This window comes from Eleutherodactylus coqui, chromosome 3 (genome assembly GCF_035609145.1).
Source record: "Eleutherodactylus coqui strain aEleCoq1 chromosome 3, aEleCoq1.hap1, whole genome shotgun sequence".
Classification (NCBI taxonomy): domain Eukaryota; kingdom Metazoa; phylum Chordata; class Amphibia; order Anura; family Eleutherodactylidae; genus Eleutherodactylus; species Eleutherodactylus coqui.
Window position 1 is genome coordinate 280,744,683 of NC_089839.1, and position 15,367 is coordinate 280,760,049.

Genomic DNA, 15,367 nt, shown 5'->3' on the forward strand with positions numbered 1-15,367 from the left:
GCATTTTACAGCATTTAGCGCGGCGTTTAAAATGCCACACTAAACACTGAAAAAAAATGCTTGCGTGCGAGCGGCCTGACGCTAGTTTAGGCTTTCTTCTATAGTACTCAGCATCTAACACTCACCGACAGTCAATGGATTCACATCGTCAAATGTGAATCACTATGGCGGCTGTTCTGGTTCACCTCGTGTGGGAAAACGGCCGTCAAACTACGCTGCATAAGAGGTATTTAGGGTGCGTTTACCACCAGACCACCAGGTTTCTGAAGGGAAACGGAGGCCGGGGGTCGTCACACGTAAAAGTATCCGCATCCGTCTACTGTAGCAGAAATGACAAAAAGCTGTTCCTAAAATAGTGTCCTTTAGGCAGTCTTCCACGGGTCATAAACGCTGCAGAACGTCTGTGGCAGAATCGCCGCACAGAGGAGACTTCAGATACCTCCTTAATGCGGCGCAGAAAGTTTCCGCAATTAATCTGCGGCATTTTTGGAAACCGCTGCAAATTCAAAAGGAGCGGCATGTCTATGTATGTGATCCAAGGGTTGAATCCTGCGGCAGATCCGCTAAAAAACTAACGCAGCGAAGTTGTGTGTATTTGGTCTCGGCAGTCGGTATTTAGTGGCTTTGCCCCCTTTGCGGCCGGAGGGGGTTTTCACAAATAGCGGAGTTTGACTTGTCGCTTTCTGCTGTGGAAAATCTACACCGAAGGCGAAAGCATTCCATGCCGATTTTAACGTGAATTTCCAGCAGATTTCATCCCTTTCACTGAAGCCAAGTGTGCTTAGCCCGCCTGTAATACGGACGACAAGAGATGAGCGAACCTACTCAGACACGCCCCTTTTTCGCCCGAGCGCCGCGATTTTCGAGTACTTCCGTACTTGGGTGAAAAGATTCGGGGGGGGGGGGGGGGGGCGCCGTGGGTGAGTGGCGGAAGGGAGAGAGCTCCCCCCTGTTCCCCACTGCTACACCCCACTCCGCCACACCTCCCCCCACCCCCCGAATCTTTTCACCAGAGTACGGAAGTACTCGAAAATCGCGGTGCTCGATCGAGTAATTACTCGAAACGAGTGTATTTGCGCATCTCTACGGACGACGTTACAACTGTGTATCCGTATCTGCTGTCACTGGTTTTATTTTCTACTGAGCAAATACTGTTCTGTATTTGCCCAACAGAAAACAACACGGAGGCAAAGCCCGACAACGGCGTCGCGCTGCGTTTTGGGAGCACGGCCATGAAAACTACAGTATAGTGAATGGATTTACATTAGCTCCACTTCGCGGTCGGCCAAACATGGACCAAATCTGAGGCTAAATACATTGGTCTGAGAGCGGCCCAAGAATGTAGACCAAACTTTTTATTTTTTTTTATTCACCAAATCCGGGATCCAGTGGCGGCGGCCTCTGAAGCGGAGCAAAAAAAAAAAAAATCACACTCTTTTCAGAGCCCTGTGCGAATATTCCCCTGGAGAGAGTACGATTTTCAAATGGCGTGCGGACTTCTTAGACCTCTTTCACACAGGCGACAGATGTGGCCACGAGAAAAAGCGCAGTGATATCCCATCGGTGTTCTGTGCGATACTGCTGCGTTTTCGCACAGCAATATCGTTATTTCGTAATGCTCTATTTTGCTGCATATTAAAAAAAAAGGAAATATATCACCTAAGAGGCGCTGTTCACTTCCCCCAAAGCTCCCCAGCAACTGTTTCAAGATCTCCAGCATACTTCAGGAAGCGCTGCCTCTGATAGGCTCATCCAGCGCTGCCTCCAATTGGTCCATTGAGCACTAGCTCTGATTGGTTCTTGAGTGCCGCGGCTTAGCCAATCAGAGGCAGCACTCCCTGGAGGTGTCTTTTTTTTTTTTTTTTAAACTTCTGACCAGGAAGCTATGCCGGAGAGCTTCAGGAGAAGTGCAGCGGAGCTGGACAGCGCCTCTTAGGTGACTTTTTTTTAATGCAGCTAGGGCTTATTTTCGGGCCTTTACAGTAGGATTTCCTACTGGAAAGGTTGCATTGAACTGCACAGAAAAAAACTTGTTTTTGTGCGATGCGACACAAAGGAAGGCTTCATAGGGAAACGTGCTACAAAACCTCGCAAATTCTGGCAATATTTAGCAACCCGCAATTTTTTTCTCTCGCAATGTCGCAGGCTACAAAAAAAAAAAAAAACCCCGCTAATGTGAAGGAACCCATTGGAAAGCATGGGCTTCACATACATGCAATTTGTAGTGCTATCGCATCGCGAGATTTTGTCGCCCATATGAAACTGGCCTTAGGTGGGCACCAGGAAACGGGCGAGTATTAAAAATACATCCCCCGGTTCCCGGTCACCTCATTTAACAGAACTATAAACTTTAAGGATGCTTGAAAAAGACGCCCGGGAGCAACGAAACGCATTGCATTTATTGTCTTATGCCATTGGATTAAGCGGAACATTTTTCACTGGATGGTGGCGATTCTATGTTTTGCCCGTCCGAGAGAGATGTAATAAATGATATTATGGTGCTTTAGGCAGGCGACGGGTCCCCTTTATATACCGCCAGGGACTACTCCATCCGTTGCAAGTACAACGTGACTTCTTGGATGCAATTAGGATTTAACTTGACAAGAAAATGAGAATTCTGGAACCGGCTGGAGTTTTTATTGTCTGGACGAGTCCTATGGGCGATCGTCTGTGGCAGATCCTTAGTGTCCCGGTATTAGGCCCAATGTCCATGGGGCGGGGTGGATTTGCAGAGAATAGGTCATCCATAGTATTGATAGGTAAACGATCCGCAAATCAAGCTGCCCATAGGGAAGCATGAGCGTCTGGAGACGCATTAAAGCTTGCGCATTTGTCTTGCGGACCTTTTTTAGTCCAGAAAACAAATTGCGGCATGTTTTAATTTTCCTTGGTTCCCGCACGGACGGCTTCCATCGAAGTCAATAGAAGCCATCCGATCCGCGGCCCACCCACAATTCAATTGCAGACAGGTCGCGGATAACGTTGGAAAGCAGGAGTTTAAAAAAATTAAGAAGTTCTGCGCATGCATGCGGCGCTCCGTCACGCCTGCACACATCCGCAATGAAGAAGAAAGAAGTTCCGCAGCGGCACGGAGAAGACCCAGACAGGTATTTAAAAAAAAAAAAAAAAAAGAGCCTTGGCCGCAGCCAGGGTCGGCTCCGGCAGGTGGAATCCGACCCGCTCGTGGACATGAAGCTGTACTGTACCACCAGCATAGTGCCACCTGATACAACGTTGCACTACCCAGGGTGATTCTGCCCAGCCGCATGGTCCAGGATACACCGCTACATCCTCACACCATTGCCCTGGGACATATCAATGGAGGATGGCAGGCCGCACACTGCGGAGGAACAACTGCTATTTCATTAAGCATTTGCAAGGGTGATTAATCCAGAAAGAACTGTCAGTGTAGGAGAAGGGACAACCCTAAACCGTGCCTGCGGCTCAACAGAGCTCACCTCCTTGGAAGATGGGGACGGCGGGCGCTGAAGGAGACGGACAGAGTGGTGACGCTTGGCCTCCTACCACTAATAACTGCAATATGCAGTGCCAGGTTTGACAGAGGACATTCTAATTTTGCGGGTAAACTGACCTTTGATAACTGAACTGAATATATTAAATTACTTGAAGGGATATTCCAGCATCAGCAAATAAAGTGCATTCATTGCGTGATGCAGGGCTTTGCATCAGTCCTTAACGGAGCGGTTACACTGCAGACATTTCTGGCACATCTGCTGAGATGCGGGACCTCCACCCCCAACGCTCTCCAAAATATGGACCCGCGCCTGCTGGGGTGGCATCCAGTAGGAGAATGGATGAAGCAGTGGTTGATGGATATATGCGCAGCTCTCTCCATTCACTTCTATGGAAGAAAAACCTGAGCAAGCACAGGGGTTCCCACGACACTCTCATAGACGCGAATGGTGAGCGCCACGGACATGCACGGCTACCCCTCTGCCTAAATCTGTAGGACCTCACCTGTTGGGATCCGTATATGCCAGATATTCATGGTTACGAGGGGGGCGTCACTTTAAAGTTTTCAGAGTCTTTGCTTGCAGTCACTGACTGGAAACAATCCCCATTTCTGTAGGTAAATCTGTCCTGGCCATGTAGTAATATTATGAGGCGCTCCATTACAATTAGGGTTTTATACCGAACGACTAGCCTTTAGTTTCACGCGATCCAACGAGGAACGGAGCGATAATTGTTGTGTAAAGGGGCCCTAAATGGGGAAGATTCTCCTTCCATGATAAACTTTGAGGATGCGTGAAAAAGACGCCTGAGAGCAACGAAACGCGTTGCATTTATTGTCTTATGCCATTGGATTTTCACTTCTTAGTACATACCGCTCATTGAACGCTATGTCCCCAGGAAAGGAGAAGGCAGAAGTGGTTAAACATGGCTTCTCCCCTCTCCTCTGGGTTCTCAGCTGTTACTAACAGCTGAGAACGCGACCTGCTTCCGCTTGATTGCAGCAGCAGAGGCTTTAATCCCGTGCCGTATTTCTGCTATCGGTGGGGATTAAAGCCCACGACCAAGCACCGTATATTTACCATGCTTGGTCCTTAAGAAGTTAATTTAAGGGGTATTCCAGAAATAGACTTATCAGCTTTCCATCTTACAGCTGAGACCCCACTTTTTCAAAGCAAGGGTCCCATGCCCCCCTCCTTTTCACTGCGAGTTTGTTGCACCCACCCGCAGAGATGTGTAGCATGAATGGAGCAGCGGTTGAGCATGATTGGAGCGGGGGCACAGGGCCCTTGTTCTCTGGGGTCCGTGTGCCCATTTCCATTTGCCCCACTTAAATAAATGGTGCTGCGTTGCACACGTGCGACCGCCATTCCATTCAATCTCCACGTCACTGCATAAAGCGTACAGTGAGTCCACAGTGACAAAGAAATGTGCGACACAGGACCCCATTCATGGGATCTGTCAGCCTTTTAGGCTAGGTGATAAAGCTGGAGAATAACCTTTTAAAGAGTGACAAGAATTACACCAGTTTAAAGGGTAATTCTGCTTGCCAAAAATGTTTGATGCGTCATAGGGACACATCAAAAGTTTCCATCAGTGGTGGTCCTGCTGCTCGCTAGAGGGTGTAAGGGCCCGACCTCAGCTAGTGAGTGTAACAGTGTTCCGACAATGGAACAATACCTCTGCAGCACCATCTATTGGAAGGCAGCATTCCTGCAAGTCAATGTTAGACTCTTTATACAAGCCTTGTAACAATGACTGGGAATTGAAAACCAAGCCAGAATCCATACACAGACAGCTGTTTAGGGGTGTTTGCCCCTCATCAGTGTGCAGTAGGTTTCTGGCTTGGCTAGTGTGAGGCCTGTGACAGGGGTCAGGAACGCCATTTTTTCTCCTTAGGGAGAGCAGCTAGAAGGCGAGTCAGTGAGGAGACCTATAAGGCCATTGATGCTCCTATGAGTAATGTGCAAATAAGGGAGATAGAACAATACCTCTGCAATACAACCTACTGAAAGCAGCATTTCTGCAAGTCAGTGTTAGACTCTTTATACGAGCCTGGGAATCGACTGGATTCTGGCGTGGCTTTTAATTCCCAGTCATTGTTACAAGGCTTGAATGAAGATTCTAAACTGGACTTGCAAAAATGCTGCCATCCAATAGGTGGCGCTGCAGAGGTATTGTTTCATCTCCCTTGTTTGCATATTACCCAGAGGAGCATGAATGGCCTTCTAAGGGTCCACGGGCGATCTTGCATTGCGTTACTCGCGGTGATAATCCGGCCACGAGTAATGAAGTGCACACTTTCCATAGCGTTCCAATGGAAAGCGCAGTCTCCTATCCACGAGCGGAGAATCATATGGATCCTCCGCCCGCAGGACTCAAATCGCAGCATGCTGCGATTTGCCGTGATTCTCTGCGGTGAGCCTGTCTGTCAGATAGGCTAACCGTAGAGAACTGTCAGTTCTCTCCCCTGCTCCCTTGGGCCATGGACAGGGGGCCTTAGGCTGTATTTACACTGCAAAAATGATCACTCAAAAGACGGCTTTTGAGCGATCATTTTGCATAAACTACTACTTAACACTAATGCCTATTAGTACCAAGTAGCAGCCTGTGAGCTGTAATCAGGGAACAGACCTCCCACTGTTCCCTGATTACTTTCGCTTTGATCTGCTGGTGGGCTGACAGCTGAGAACAGCTGCTACAATGCTATCAGCGCTCCCTGAGCAGAACACAGCGAGCGGTCCATATTATCAGCTGTTCTGCTGAACGATGGTTTTCAAGCAGAACTGAAGATGGGCCCATTTAGACAACGATTATAATTTTAAGCGATAACCGTGGTGTCTAAATGGGCCTAAGAGTCTCCTCACTCACCTTCTAGGCGCTCTCCCTAAGGAGAAAAGATGGCGTTCCTGACCAGAATTCCGACAAGTGCTTCCCAAGCTTCTGACTAGCCATCGTTGGGGTTTCAGCACCCAGACCCCAAAACTTTTAACACGTAACTCTGACAACTCACATGCTTTCAGAGAGCACAGTCATACTTGAAGTTTATTTCCTAATTTGCATACTACAGTGTCTTGTAACCCACGCTGTACTAACCCGGATTCTTTGTAGATGGCCCAATTTCTCAGGCCTCCACATATCTGAAGACGTCCGTCACCAATTCCTCATCTGGGAAAAGCCACAATCACCTAATAAGTGCCGACCGACTTGTTAAATGGTACAGAAAAACATAGGTCTCTGCACTGAAAGAGGACAAGGGCGACTAATTCACATGTTTTATGGACCGCATACTGCTTAAATAGCAATTAAATGCCTCATGAAGACAGCCACTGTGGATTTGCCCTATGAGTGCATACAGACTTCACAGAAGGGAGTCCCGGCTTGGGACCATCCCTCTATGGGCCACCACAAGAAAGCATCTTTGTAACAGTGGCTCCTTATCTGGTGGGGCCCGTCTGTACATTACATGGGCAGCCATTCATTTGAAGGTGGCCGTTGCAGGGTAATATCCGGCCACACGCAGCTTACCCCCGGGTGGTAACGGCTGTTCGCTAGTGGTTAGCGAAGTCGGACCAGCAACAATCAGCTGATGGCCACATCGCTTCCACTTGTAAAGAAGTGATCTTAAGACGACACCTGAGGTTGCAGGAAGCGGAATATTGGGGCATCCAGAGAAACCAGATCGTCACACAGGATACTGGAAAAGTATTAGTTACCCGCCAGGACATACAGAAATAAACAATAGGCGCGCTCATGAACAGTAGCATATATTGATTCAGAAGAGGACAAAAAACAAAAATTTGAAACATCACGACCGCAATGCAGAAGTGATGCAAGTTTGCTTCCAAACAGATTAAAAGTATCCACCCCTGACCCCCTCTGCCATTAACAGCCTTTAACGGGGGTTGGTCACATTCTAGTAAAACTCCTGCTACGACATAAGCTTCTGTATGTTCCAAGTACCTCCATAAGAGGATAGGGCTCATCCTGCTCGTTACTTCAAGGTCTGTTGTAAGCGTTGCTCTCTCCAACTATAGGAATGAAGATGGTCATATCATTCCCCTTGCAGCATCTGAGCGATGGTATGAGGGGAATGGCACATCACTGCCTCCGACTGGCTGCAGCGATCAGAGGACCGCAGAGCGGCGGCACTTTATTGCCAGGGCAGAGGACGGATAATGCCCCTTTTACACAGGCCAAAAATCTCACAATTCCCGTTGGCCCGAGCACACAAGCCAGTGAGGTCATCCCCAGCTCGCACGAGCAGCGTTAAGACCGTTCTGGCGCACTAATCGATTTGCATATCTGTGTGAAACACTGAATGATGAGTGTTGAACCCCTTCCAATCCACTGTCTGACGTCTGAAGACATGATTTAAGGCTGTACAGCCCCGATGTTGGAAGACGTCCGTCGGGGTTCTCTTACTGTACATTGCCAGACTCTCTGCTGTCGGAGCCTATCCAACGTGTCACCTCATGCAGTACTGCACCATTGTATAATGGCAGAAGAAGAGTAAGCCCCCTAGGAAAACCTGGATACAAATTGGATTGGAAAGGGTTAAACTGCCCCACGAGTGGACAAGCTGCTGCTGATTTTTATGCAAGCTGAAACGGAGCGGCGAGCGAGAAGCGCCTGACTCGCCTTTCAGTCGTTGGCTGTGTTTAAAATGAACAATCCTCATTCCGTTTGGCTGACTTGAATGATTGTCCTAACGATAATCATTCAGTCCTAGGTCAACAGACAACCATACAAGCATTTTAAAATGGGTTTTCCAGGAAGAATACCATTGATGACCTATCCTCAGGATAGATCATCAGTAGTTGATCGGCCGGGGTCCGTCGCTTGGGACCCCGACCAACCAGCTGAATTTGCACCTGCTAACAGTGCCACAGAGGTCTCTGCTCCGACTCCTTTCTAATTGAGGCGCTGTAATTAGCGGCTGCACAATCGGCTGATCGTGGGGCTCCCAAGCGCGGGACCCCAGCCGATCAACTATCGATGACCTATCTTGAGGATAGGTCATCAATAGTATATTCCCCCAGAAAACCCCTTTTATATTTACGGTGGGCATAAAGAATAAGGTAAGCACTTCTTGTTTAGGTGGTCACTGGAATAAGACCGTTTATGGCACAGCAGAAAAGGTTACTAGAAACTGTCCATCCCATTAAAAGCGGTCTATTAGAAGTCATCCATATCCAAACTAAGGCCGACCTGTAGATAGCGAAGAGCGGCTCAGCTGGAGGATGACCCCCGCATGCACATGACCAGACATCCAACACGCCATCAGCACTTACCTGAGCTCCTACTAGCTGCAACAAGGCCGAGTTGACAGGCAGCAACTCAATGTCTGTGTTTATGGTGGTCTGGTCGAACGGACAAGCCTTGCGGTGAAGCTTGTTCAGGCACATCTTGCAAACTGTGTGCCCACAGCCCAGGCTGATGGGTTTCCGGATGGTTTCGTCGAAGGTCTGCGTGCAAATGGGGCAGGACAGGAAGTCGGTCCATTGTGGAGCTTGTACAGGCATGTTGTCCCACTTTAAAATAGGAGCTTGCAAAGCGAAGGGTAAGGGAGCTTAAGCAGAGATTCCACTGGAATCAAAAAACCTTTCCAAAATAAAGTTTGTCTTTCTTATATATCTTCTGTAAATACAGACAGTCAGCACATAGTGGAGTATGTGACCTGCGGGAGAGAGAAGGAGAGGGGTTAGAGACCAGGAGCAGATGAAAATCCGAAATGCAATGCAAGAGCGCGTCCGCATCAGCGCTAGGGGATTCCGCTTTTTTTCCTGCTTCGTTCAGGGGAGCAGGAAAAACCGGCAACCCCTGACCGAACGGAAAGGACCCCCTGACTATGCGGACAGCTGTCCGGCGCTTTACTGGATTTGACAGGATGGAACAGCGCCGCATGTAGGACTATTTTGTCTTGCTTTTTTAGCGGAAATCAAAAATAAGTTGAGAACGGAACCTCCGACACTGAAGTCAATGAAGCCCAAAGGGAATCGAATATTCAGATACCGGGTATGGACGCATGCTACAAATCGTATATATGTAGAGCCCGTACCTTCTTATGGGTTCGGCCACACGAGTTATGTTCTGTAGCCTGCGACATTGAGAGACTACAAAATCGTGGCATGTTCTATACAGCCGCGATTTGCAATTTTTTTTGCAGCCCATGTTTCCCTAAGGAGCCTTCCTCTTTGTTGAAAAGCATGAAAACGCAGTTTTCATGCAGTGCAATGCAACTTTTACAGTAGGAAATCCTGCTGTAAAAGCCCTAGCTGTAGTAAAAAGAAAATAATACATTATTTAATTAGCGCTGTCCGGCTCCGGCGTGAGTCTCTTCTTCACATCCGGCACTAATCTTCAGTCTTCTGCCAGCCCTTCCTGGATTGGAGGATCAAAAAACCCCGCCTCCAGGAAGGGCTGGCTATGATTGGTTTACAAGCGTGGTGGCTTAGCCAATCACAGCCAGCCCTTCCGGGAGGTGGGGATTTTGATCCTCCAATGTAGGAAGGGCTGGCAGAAGACTGAAGGTGAGTGCCGGATGTGAAGAGGAGACTCGCCCCGGAGCTGACAGCGCCTCTTAGTTGATGTATTTTGTCTTATTTCTGCAGCTAGGGCTTATATTTTCACTGTCAGGGCTCTCCGTGCATCAGGTACGGTGAGGAGCAGGCATGCTGTGAAAGTGAAAAGCTGTTCTATGCTGCTGATTGCTTCTCCATACACAGCGCCGACTCCCTACCAGACCCAATGCACTATATAGTGACATACAGTACTGTACACCCAATGCACTCGGAGCCTTGACAGTGTGTAGGGTCTTTCGGGCAATGGGCGCGCACTGTAAAGAGGAGAAGCCGTCGGCATAGAATAGCTTCACCATACACAGCACACCACCAGGGAAGAACAGCAGCCAGAAGAAGAACATTGATGGGGACACAGCAGCAATTCTTTTTGTGTAAAACTCAATGTATAAAAGCACCTTTAGGCTGCCTGTACGCGGGCGTAGCGATATCCCGCAGCAGGTCTCCACCACGGGAGCTGCCGCCTGGGAGCAGGGGAGAGCTGACAGCCGCCCGCGGTGAGCCCATCTGACAAATAGGCTCACCACGGAGAATCGCGGCATTGCAACGCTATGGAAAGCTTCAGACGGCGTGATTCGCCGGCAAATCATCGCCCGTGGACGGGAGCCCTTAGCCTGAAGCGCCCTCTACTGCCTCTTCTACTATGCAGTGAGGTGAATATGGATTTCCCTAGCAAAGTATTCTCCTGGCTGCATAACAGTAGAGGGGTTTTGAAGGAGAAATGTACAGGATCGGCTAATAATATATATTGCAAAAAAGGTTATTCTGTACATTTAAAAATTAAAATGTAAATGACGATCACATGTTACACGTGTGTGGCAGGCCGGGTGATACGCAGTGAATGCAGCCAATGGACTGATTGACCCATATGCGTGTAAACAATACGATACGGCGCATCGATATGCATGAGAAATGAATGGCAGCAGGCTTTATTTCTCGGCACACCGCGCAGCGTGGGCTCCATTCGGTAACATTACGCAGTCCAGGATTTTCATGGATGTAACAACGCTGCCTGCTGCTGTGGGTTTCATGAACAGCACCTCCAATATGGCTGTGAGCGAAGCCTCAGGGCACCTGAGCAACCATCTCGCAGATCGCAAGCTCAGAGAAGTAAGGGCCTTTTATACGGGACGATAACCGTTGTAGTTGTTCAAAACCCCGCTCTCCCACATAAATGGAGAGGGGCGGGGAAAGAAGTCTCCTCCAGCCGCCCCGCTACCCTGCTGGCCGCTCTGTCAGCGATACTCGCTCCTGTGTAACACCACGGGAGCGAGTATACATGGGGACGAGTGTCGGGCATTGTTTGCCCAAAACTAATCCCGTGTAAAAGGGCCTTTAAGCACATGAATATTTGTTTGAAAGCTTTTATAAGTTGTCCTTAGAGATATCCTCCGTAGGCCTCATGCCCGCGGCCGGGTCGGATTCCGACTGAGAAATCTTGCAGCGGCTGTCAGTGACTCCTGCGTACCTGTCAGTTGTCTTCAACTCTGCAGTTGTGCTGGCCAGCACGCTGCCACAGATGTGCAGTGCAGAGAGTTGCGCCAGCGACGACGCGGATCTGCAGCGACTCGCAGTGGGACAGACAGCTTCCATTGACTGCAATGGAAGCAGTCTGTGCGAGCCTCGCACTAGAATAGGACATGCTACGATTTTCCCCCGGGAGTGGAAAACCGCAGTTCATTTCCGCTTGTGGACATGGAAAACCATTTTCCTTGCATGTCCTGTGGGGAGTATTTGCTGCGGGATCCAAAGGTGGACGCTCGCTCCAGATCCCGCAGTGCAAATACGGCCGTGGGCATTGGGCCTTAGAGGGCATCTACATGCAAATCTGTTAACGAGTTGTTCAAATACGAACAACTGCGACTTTATACCAGACGACTTTTGAACACGGAGTAACGCAAGGTGACTAGTTGGGCGATTTATCGCTCATCAGTCTGCTGGTGGCCATGCTGACCAGGAACGACTGTCTGCCTGCACTCTTTCTAGCAATTATTGTCATGGGTCGACACATGTAAAGGCCCTTCTGACTAACGACAATCATTCTGCGCAAAAACACTAGGGAGAGCACCAAGAAGGTGAGAGAGGAGACTTATAAGGCCATGCATGCTCCTCTGGGTAATGTGCAAATAAGGGAGATGTAACACCAGCTCTGCAGCGCCACCTATTGGATGGCAGAATTTGAACGATTATCATTCAAACAGGCGAGAATGTACGATATTTGATCGGTGTAAATGCAGCCAACGATCCAACAACGAATGATAAAATTGTTCGCTTTTTGATGGTTTTCTGCAGGCATAAAAACCATCGTTGGCTCGTTCACTAATTGTTCAGTCGTGGTCATTCATTTAGGCTACATGCATACAAGCGCAAATCTCAAGCGAGCGCAGATGTTTCAATTTTGATTGGTTTTCAAATGTAGACTAGCAGGATATGAGGAGTACTAAAAAAATAAACAAAAAATAAAAAAAAGCCGCAAAAGGTCATATAAAATCATAGGATGCCGATTCAGAAACGTTACGTCACCATAACTCGTGTGACCAGCGCCAAATAAAATGTACAAGCCCAATCGTACACCGCAGATGAAAGGAACCCCCGTCACCACAACCACATCTATGCGGCACCAGCGGCTACCAAGTAGCTGACAAACTGCCAGAGTGACTCAGGCGGTGACTCACGGCCGCGCACATTTAGGTACATGTCCCAAAGCTCTGGTTTCGGGATGCTAAAGGAGGCGGCACGCCTCACCTTGCCTTGTTAACCCCTTCCCTCCCAGAGTTTCTCACAACGGAAAAGCGAGTCATCAAAGCGAAGCGACGTAAAACAGCGTAAAAATAAAGAGGTCACGTGTTTTGTGTGACTCACAGAGGGAAGCGCACGCCGGTAACAGATCTCCAGACATCTTGTGACCCCGTGGGAGATAAAGGTCGCCTTACAAACTCAAGAATAGAGCGGCTGTGATACCCGGCGGCACGTGGGAGACCCAAATATAGTAACCAGTGAGAACGCAGCAGCAGAACCATCCACGCAAAGTTCACGCAACATCACACGTGTAAACCAAGGATTGTAATGCCTTTAGCAGTGGGGGGGGGGGGGGGGGGGGACGCATCACTGTTGCTGCAATTTTTTTACACGTGGGAAAAAAATTTGCATGTTTCAATAGTAAAAATAGGAAAATCGGATTTACAGGTGACTGAAACGCGACGTTTCAGACGCCTATTGGAAATAATGGGTAATTAAAGTAAAACCAATCGCTCGAAACTAGAACATGCTGCGATTTTTCTATCTCGGATCATTTAAATTTAGGTATTCTTTTCACGTGCGAGTTGCGTTCACATCGGCTGCACACGGGAGAGACCGATTCCGCATGAGGGTTCTGGCAGCGCAATCCGCTCTGACCTTGTGCAGTGACCCCGCATACCTGCTTTTTCGGTACTGCGGATGACGGCGGGCACTCGCCGTCAGTCATGCGCAGTACATAATTTTTTATTTGATCGGCAGAGGTCCACGGCTCAGAATCCTGATCAGCTAATTCTCAGTGCCGCTGTCACTATGGACAGAAGGAAAAAGAGCTGACCATAGCGCAGTGGCTTGGGTTGGCATGGTAGGTGCAGCTACCGTTGAATTCAGTGCAATACCAACTGCACCGCCGTGCTATGGTCAGCACAATCTGATTCCTATGCTGTCTGTAGTGACAGCATCCCCGGCAATCAGCTGACAGATGGCGATCCGGCAGTCACTAGTGGCTTCATAGCATGAGTTTTTTAAAATGCTAGCGATGACCTGTCCGTCCGTGTGTGAGTGGGTTTGTGAGAGATTTACATGCTCCGCCCCTGATCATGTCGGTGACCTCATCACAGGTCCTGTACGCACACAGCTGCTGACTGGCTAGGTGTTTGTTGGTATTCCATAGCTGCAGGTGGTTTGTAGGGGATGGAATACTAACGACCACCTACAGCAGCCATGCGCTTACAGGACCTGTGATGTTACCATCACGTGATCAGTCACCTGTGTGGGTGGAGTCTGGGATCACATGACCAAGGGGTGATCAGTGCGCACAGGACTCTGCTGAGCTGCTTTTTATTCCTGTTGTATGAAGAATGTATGTAGCAGAGCTGTATGTGATGTACATGTAGTAGTGCTGCGTGCGCGTGACGTGCATATAACAGAGTTGTGCGGCGCATTGCGCTACCAAAAACCCTGGTACTATACAATTTCCTAATGATTACTAGTCAAAATACTAACAACGACCTGTCCATCTGTGCGTGCGTTTGAGTGGCTTATATGCTCCGCCCCTGATGACATGATGGGTGACATCAAAGGTCCTGTACACACACACGGGTGCTGTCCAGCTAGACGTTTGTTAGTTTTTCATAGCAACTGAGGCCACAGAGAGTTTGTAGTTCATCCGTAATCTGCACAAGGATCTGTGATGACATCAGTCATGTGATCAGGGAGCGGAGCATGCAAGTCATTTACTTGGGATGAGCATCCCAATTATGTGTTCGGGGCGGAGCACAACGGTGACGTCATGAAAGGTCTTTCATCTACAGTGCTGTGCTGATTCTGATCCCTGTTGTATGGGATGAGCAGTGCATGTAGCAGAGCTGTGTGAGACATGCATGTAGCAAAGCTGTGTGTGTGACGTGCATGTAGCAGAGCTGTGTGGTTCATTGCGCCACCAGAAACACTGGTACTATAATTTCCTAATAATTACTAGTAGATAACTAACACAAGGATGATCAATACAACTTAGCCTGAGATGGGTGAGACATGGAGTCACATGTGTCCAGCATGATGCACCAACCAGTACAAGTCCCATACAACTATTGTTACCACCATTAATCAGACTTCACAAGAACACAACTTCTGAGAGCGTGGCCAACGAGGTGCTAATATCTACAGATCCGTATGCTGAGGCCATGTGACGAGCCCTCATCCAAGGGGCAGGAATCTGCCTGGACTGGCATCACAGTCAGTCTGTCCCCAGCCCAAAACGGCTGATAACATAGAACAACAGATGTCATTCAATTTGCACAGTAGAGGAAGCATATTTCAGAATTAGTGTCCCGCTAAGTTGCCATCAAGCGGTTCTTGGCAACGTCTTCCAGTCCTGAAAGCTGGTGAAGTCACCGCTGCTCGCTTGAGATCACACACTGTACTTTTTGCAATTACCCAGACAGCCATGATGTAATACTGCATAATACCGAGAGATGGAGGATAGACCTGCAGGACGGAGACGTTACCCAAGGCTGATCTTACATGCAGATAGCTGGTATGACCCAACCGAAAACCCGCTATCTGCAAACAGGCGAGAC

The 15,367-nt window shown here is 48.7% G+C and overlaps 1 protein-coding gene across 3 annotated transcripts in view; it reads right to left on the minus strand.

Moving 5' to 3' along the window:
- RC3H1 (ring finger and CCCH-type domains 1) overlaps positions 1–15,367 on the minus strand; it is a 65,388-nt gene that overhangs the window by 31,383 nt on the left and 18,638 nt on the right. For all 3 annotated transcript variants that reach the window (XM_066597500.1, XM_066597501.1, XM_066597499.1), the window contains exon 2: positions 8,766–9,151. In XM_066597500.1, the coding sequence (XP_066453597.1) occupies positions 8,766–8,996 (231 nt within the window). In that variant the 5' untranslated portion in view covers positions 8,997–9,151. The remainder of the gene's footprint in view (positions 1–8,765; positions 9,152–15,367) is intronic.